The sequence below is a fragment of the Tinamus guttatus genome, unplaced genomic scaffold, assembly GCF_059628265.1.
Source record: "Tinamus guttatus ecotype Peru unplaced genomic scaffold, ASM5962826v1 Tinamus_guttatus_pri_ptg000106l, whole genome shotgun sequence".
NCBI lineage: Eukaryota > Metazoa > Chordata > Aves > Tinamiformes > Tinamidae > Tinamus > Tinamus guttatus.
The window spans coordinates 784,700-791,359 of NW_028288640.1; the positions used below are offsets into that span (position 1 = coordinate 784,700).

General features: G+C 54.5%; 1 protein-coding gene across 1 annotated transcript; it reads right to left on the reverse strand.

The window, feature by feature from the left end:
• Positions 1-3,098: 3,098 nt before the first annotated feature.
• Positions 3,099-4,034, reverse strand: LOC148595393 (olfactory receptor 14C36-like). The gene has a single exon (XM_088520929.1). It carries the CDS (start codon positions 4,032-4,034, stop codon positions 3,099-3,101), a length of 936 nt encoding a protein of 311 aa, XP_088377055.1.
• Positions 4,035-6,660: the final 2,626 nt, after the last annotated feature.

A 6,660-nucleotide genomic window follows, 5' to 3' on the forward strand; every position in this document is an offset into this window, starting at 1 on the left:
AGACAGTGTTCAGCAAAGCTACAGTTCTGCTGATTTCCAGGGAAACATTGTCTTAGGGCCAAGCATAGAGAACAAGGCAGCTTCCCTATGTGATGGCTAAGCTGGTGAGATCGGAAGAACATGTAGCAAAAGCTTTCTACCTCCCAGGTACTGAGGGCATGTGCAGAATACAGTGGAAGAATGCGCATGTAGGACACCATGGTTCAATATAAGGAGCTCAGCACAACAAACAATATCAAAGCAGAGTCTGCTTTCCAAAGCAGGCTGGTATCAGAGCAGGACAGTTTGCATAAGGAGTAGTTGTCCCACAAGACATGGTGGATCTTGTTGGGGCCACAGAAAGTCAGCTTTGAGAGCAGGACCAGGTAGTAACACAACAGAGTGAAGCCTGTGACCCACAGAGCAATAATCAGGTGGGTGAAGAGCTACTGCTTCATGATGGCAGCACAATGCAAAGGCTGGTGGAGGGCAAGGTAGCAGTAAAAGGACATGATAATAAGGGAGCAAAATCTGTACAGCCCAGGACAAAATAGAAATAGCATTGGGCAAAAGAGATGCTTCAGGAAATTGTTCTCCTCCCAGAACTCAGAATCACCAACAATGTGAGGGGTTTAGAGGACATAAACCAGATTTCAAGGAAGGCCTGATTGCTGATGAAAACATACATGGGACTTTGCAGGCAGTGATTCACATACACGATAAAAAATAAAATAAAATAAAAAAATAAAAAAATAAAAAAAAGATCTTGATTCTCCAGTTCTGCCAGGGCAGAATTTTGCCCTTGATACTTTGGCAGTTCTGTGTCCCTTCATGTAGCTGGAAGTAGCCCACAGAATGATTTACTTCCCAGGGACTGAGGTGGCACTGATCAGCCCATCACTCTCCAGATCCTCTTTCCTGGCCTACTGGAAGATGGTTGTAATGCCTGGGGGGAGGCCTGGGGGTCAGGCATAGGGCCATAGGGCTGTGCCAGCTCCTGCTGCACTGTTGGTCCTAAGCGTGTGGGGACACGTGACAGGAGTCAGGACAATGTGGGGGTGGTGGCAGGTCAGTAGGGGCAGGGGTGAACAGCAGTGGGGGCTGCAGTGAGGGGTCACGGCTGGTGAGGCTGCAGTGCAGAGGCTGATGTGTTCACCTCCCATGCAGAAGCCCCAAGTCACCTCATGCAGACACAGGCCATTCCCCTGGTGCCCGTGATACCCGCCTAGCAGGACAAGGCTCTACAAGGAGAACACTCTGTGTGTCCCAGTGCTCAGGGCAGCTCCCCGAGGCTGGCACAGCTTGGCCTGAGGGACCTTCTGGTCTTCACGATCTAGCCTGGCGTGTCTGCAGCAGGGACAAGAGCTTGTGGGGCAGCACTGGGAGAGCTGCCCTGGCAGTTTCCCTTCTGCAGTGGAGCAGTGAGGAGCCCTGTGGTTCCCATCCCTGGTGCCCTGCACACCATGGTCCTGATGTGCAGGCACCGCGTGGGGCAGGGTGCACTCCAAGATGGGGAAAGGTCTCCCCAGCATGGACGCAGCAACAACCCTTGGTGTCTCAGCCCACCACAGCCCTCCTGCTTGGGCAGCCACCCCCAGCAACGTGCCCCTGCTGAGTCCTGCAAATGTCCAATGTTGGACTAGTGCTGCAAATGGACAAAGTGAGAGACCAATCTGTGACAAATGCCCTGTGGCCCCTTCACAGTCAGTCCATGCAACCAAGGACACCCAGCTCAGCAAACGTCCTTTTCCTCTCCGGACCCCCTCCAGCCCAGCCCAGCCCCTCTCCAGCTCTCCCCGCCTGCCCTGCCCTCTCCCAGCCCACCCAGCAGAGCAGACCAGCCTGGGGGTGGCCCCACAGCAGTGCCCCCCGCAGGGCACTCACCCCACAGCCCAGGCCCCACTGTGGGCACAGCAGCTCCAGGGGACAGGGCTGTGTGCGTCAGGTGCCCCATCAGGCTCCAAGCTGGAACTGGCCTCAGTGGCATACGGACACAGAGGACAGTGACACTCTGTGCCTCTTGTTCCTGTATCCCAGAGCTTCCCTACTCCAGGCTGCCTGCAGCCCCCATGCCAGCCCCTCTCTCCAGCACAGCACAAGGCTCCCTGCCCTGGGGCTCTGCTGGCACCTCCTGCTGCCAGGGACACAGCAGCCAGCCCCTAGCTGACATGCACAGAAACATATTTCTTTTCCCCATTTATTCCTCCTTCTAAGAGCACAATTGCTCCTTTTTCCCTTCCCCAGGGATATCCCTGCTCCCTGGAAAACCCTTCCCCAGGTTAATTCCTTAGTTATGGTCTGCCTGGAAGGTCCTGGAGCCTCCCCGGTGCTCCCTGCAGGACCCCGAGATGCTGGTGCTGCTCTGCAGAGTGAGTGGGCTGTGGTGCTCTGGGGTCACAGGGTGACTCTGCAGTTGTTGTGCTCATGGTTGGACACAGACCCAGCTGGACAGGCATCATTGTACCTGAGAACACCATATCAAGGGGCTTCTATCTGTGAATGATGCTCCGAGCAATCACAGGGCATATAAAATGGCTCAGGCTGTGTTCATGTGTCCCTAGACCCAGACCATGACTTCAGGTATAAGCTGTCACGGGCGACTCTTGAAGCTCCTTTCCCTGTGCCTGCAACGTCCCCAATGTGGTCACAGGACACCATACAGGGGACAGTCCCAGGCAGATACTACTTGGCCATTCATCACTATCAGGAGCACCGAGCACTCACAAGTGAGAACTGAATCCAGTCCTTATTCCCTAACATATCCCCCCCAGGAGCTCATTGCCTTGGGCCCATGAAGAGCCCCAGAAAAGCAACTAGCATCTCTCATGCTGAAAATTCAGCAAATTCTCAGCAAATTCTTGGCACCAGCTTTGGAAGAAGAGCTCAATCCACAAGATGCACTGAAGACATACCCTTTAATTAGGGGAATGACAGCTCTGACACAATGATAGACACATTTAAAGAAGACCTCTGGGTCAGAAAGACACAGTTAACACCTCTGGAGAAGTGGGATGAATTCAGAAACTTGTGCACAAACCTCAATATTAAAGCAAGAATGCCGAAATCACAGGAGTTGTCTGAGAGAAAGTAGATATCATTTGAGTAGAAGGATGGGCAACTTATTGCTGCTGAAATATTACCAACTGAATCATTTTTTTCATTGCATCCCTGAGTTCCTTGTTCCTCATGCTATATATGAGAGGGTTCAGTGCTGGAGGCAGAACTGAGTACAGAACAGCTACAACCAGATCCAGAAATGGGGTGGGAATGGAGGGGGGCTTCAGGTATGCAAACATTGCTGTGCTGACAACCATACAGACCACAGCCAGGTGCGGCAGGCACATGGAAAAGGCTTTGTGCCGGCCCTGCTCTGATGGGATCCTCAGCACAGCTCTGAAGATCTGCACATAGGACACCACAATGAAAATGAAACACCCAAAGCCTAAACAGACACTAACCACAAGAAGCCCAGCTTCCCTGAGATAGGAGTGTGAGCAGGAGAGCTTGAGGATCTGGGGGATCTCACAGAAGAACTGCTCCACCACATTGCCTTGGCACAGTGGTATGGAAAATGTGTTCCCAGTGTGCAGGAGAGCATACAGAAAATTAGATGCCCAGGTAGCTGCTGCCATTTTGACACAAGCTCTGCTGTCCATGAGGACACCATAGTGCAGGGGTCTGCAGATGGCCACGTAGCGGTCATAGGCCATGACTGTGAGGAGAGAATACTCTGCTGAAACGAAAAAGGTAAAAGTTAAGACCTGTGCAGCGCATCCCCAGTAGGAAATGGCCCTGGTGTCCCAGAAGGAATTGGCCATGGATTTGGGAACATTGGTGGAAATGGATCCAAGATCGAGGAGGGAGAGGTTGAGGAGGAAGAAGTACATGGGGGTGTGGAGGTGGTGGTCGCAGGCTACGGCTGTGATGATGAGGCCGTTGGCCAGGAGGGCAGCCAGGTAGATGGCCAAGAAGAGCGAGAAGTGCAAGAGCTGCAGCTCCCGCGTGTCTGAGAATGGCAGGAGGAGGAACTCGTTGAGGGAGCTGCTGTTGGACATTTGTTCCTTTGCAGCATAGGGGCAATATCTGAGGAAGAAAAGACATGGACACGTTAGAGAAAACTTATCTGGGCAAAACTTTTTCGTATCCTTACCCAAACACACACTCATTGCCTCTCCCCCATTTCACCAGGACCATCCTTGAGCTCTATGGCTTCAGCTCTTGGCCTTGATGCTGGGGGAGCAGAGCTGGCCTCTCCATCTGCCTTGGTCCCAATTGCCCTGTGCTCTCACCTTGGAGCTGTAGGACACTTGCACTCATGTTACCCCTCAATTAAATGGCACCATGAAGAGCAGAGGATTCCTTTACATCATGTCCACCAGCACTCTTTTGGAGGGGATGTCAGGCAGGTTTCCGCCCTCCCCTCGGAGCCAGCAACACCTTGGACTCCTGCCAGCTGCCCACATCCACCTCCCTGCAGCGATTCTGTGACCTCAGATTCCAGGAGGCTTCTCCCTGGGGCACCCAGACAGCACCTGCTGTAACAGGGGAGCTGAGCTCTTCCGGAGGGCAGCTTGCAGCCCAGACAGGCACCCAGGGAGGTGGCAGGACGTCCTGAGGATGGGGTGTCCTGATGAGAGAGGTGGCTCATTCCAAGCTCCTCCAACTGCACTGCCCTGAGCCCCACAGCTTAGAGGGCACTTGGGCACCTCACAGTCCAGGACCCATCTGCATGGCAGGACCCACAGGGCCAGTGTCTGACCTGCATCAGAAACCCCCTGTCCACAGAGTCCAAGGGAAGGAGAAGGGCAGCGTGGGCAGGTGGGATCGTGGAGTAACACCATGATAGCTGTGCCGAGGGAGGCAGGGCCTGGCAGGGACAGAGGGGCACTCAGATGTGTCTCCTCTCCTGGACATCTGGCTGCTCTGGGACAACTCCTGCCCTGGCCCCCATGGCCTGGAGTGCAGAGGGCTGTGCTGGTGGGAAGGGGCGCTGCAGGAGGCACTTTCCTCTCACCGTGATTCCATAGCCTGGAGCCGTCCCTGCAGGAGCTGCTTCTCTGTCCCCACATCTCTGCCCTGTCCATGTTCCAGACCCCATCGCACCTGCTGGGTGCTCAGCTCTGCCCTGTAGACACCTGCCGGGGCAGGACCCTGCCCAGGGCACCTCCGTGTTTGCAGGTGCAAAAGAGCAGGTGAGACAAACCTTGCTGAGGCTGGGGAGGGGATGTTGGTTGTGTCTGCAGGCAGACAGGTGGGTGAAGGCAGCCGTGATCCCTCTGAGTGTGTGGCTGGGAGTCCCTGCTCTAAAGCACGACCAGCTCCAAGCAGGAGAAGCTGGGAGAGCCACCCTGACAAATCCAATCAGCTGCTGAAGGCGCCAGGTTCAGAAGATCCCTCCAGGAACCGCAGCAGTGTAGCCCTGCAGCCAGAGACTTACCCTGTCAAGGGCTGGGGAGGTTTCTGCCTGCAATGAGCTCAGCCGCCCTCCCATTCCCAACTGTCTTTCACTTATGAGCGACTCATCCCAGCCTGGTGCCTGCGGGCAGTGCCCTGAGTCTTGGTGCTCCTTTATGAGGAGCTGCTCCTGGGCAGAGCTGTCTCTCTGCAGCGCCTGCCAGGTTGCCATGGGCTCTCGCAGTCCCAGGAGCCAGGCCCAGCTCAGGAGCAGGGACCCAGCTGCAGATGGGACATTTTCTGTCCCCTGTGCAGCCTCCAGGCATTTCTGGGGCTCCAGGGCTGGCAGTTCCTGCAAGGCAGCAAGGTCATCCCTGGCAAAGGTCCACTGATGTAAAGAGAGAGGGTCCGTGGAACGAATCCAGCATGCAGCTGGCCTCATCAGAGGATGGTTGTCTAGGAGAGTGGACATGTCCTGCTGTTGAAGCCTCTGCTTCCATTCCATAAGAACTCAGAACACTTGCACAGGGGCAAGGAGGGAGTTAATACCCTCATGCTTCAGGAGGTGATTTAGAGCAGTTCAGCAGTACAGCTAATGCCCATTGAGAGGCTCCAGGAGCGCGGGAGGATTCAGTTTGCTCTTGCACACTCCACAAACTCAGAGGAGGATTCCCTTTGTCCAGCTGCTGGGGTGCACAAAACGGCTGCCTGTATGGGAGCTGGTTTTCTGAGCTCCCACTGCAGTCACTGGGAGAAGTGAATCAGCTGTGCCCGCACATTCGCCCCTTTGGACTTTTTCCAAGGGGGAGGCAGTCCATGTTGGACAGAGCTGGTCCAAGACAGGTGCAAATGTCCACTTGTTGTGATAGAGCAATGAGGAGATCCATGTCCATTGCAAAGAGCTTGCATGATTCTGTGCAGACACTTGACTTCATGCAAGGAAAACAGGTCTACTCGGACGTGTCAGATGCCTGAGGTGTCCAGCAAAACCACCACATTCCTAGCATATTTAAGAGGGAACCAATAGGAAAATTGGGCCCTTTGAATTAGTTGCCAACGACCTAGGACACCTGGGTTTCATACCTGCTCCCCCGAAGTTGAGTGCCACCACTGCCTTCAGGAAAAGTCCCCCTTGGAGACAGATAACAGCTCCCCTCCTCTGGTCAGCCATGCTACTACTAATGCAGCCCCACAGGCATCTGGCATTATTCACATGATCATGCACCACTGCCTCATATGGCATCCCTCGTAGCACCAAGGCCCTTCCCCTCAGCCCTGTCCTCAGTT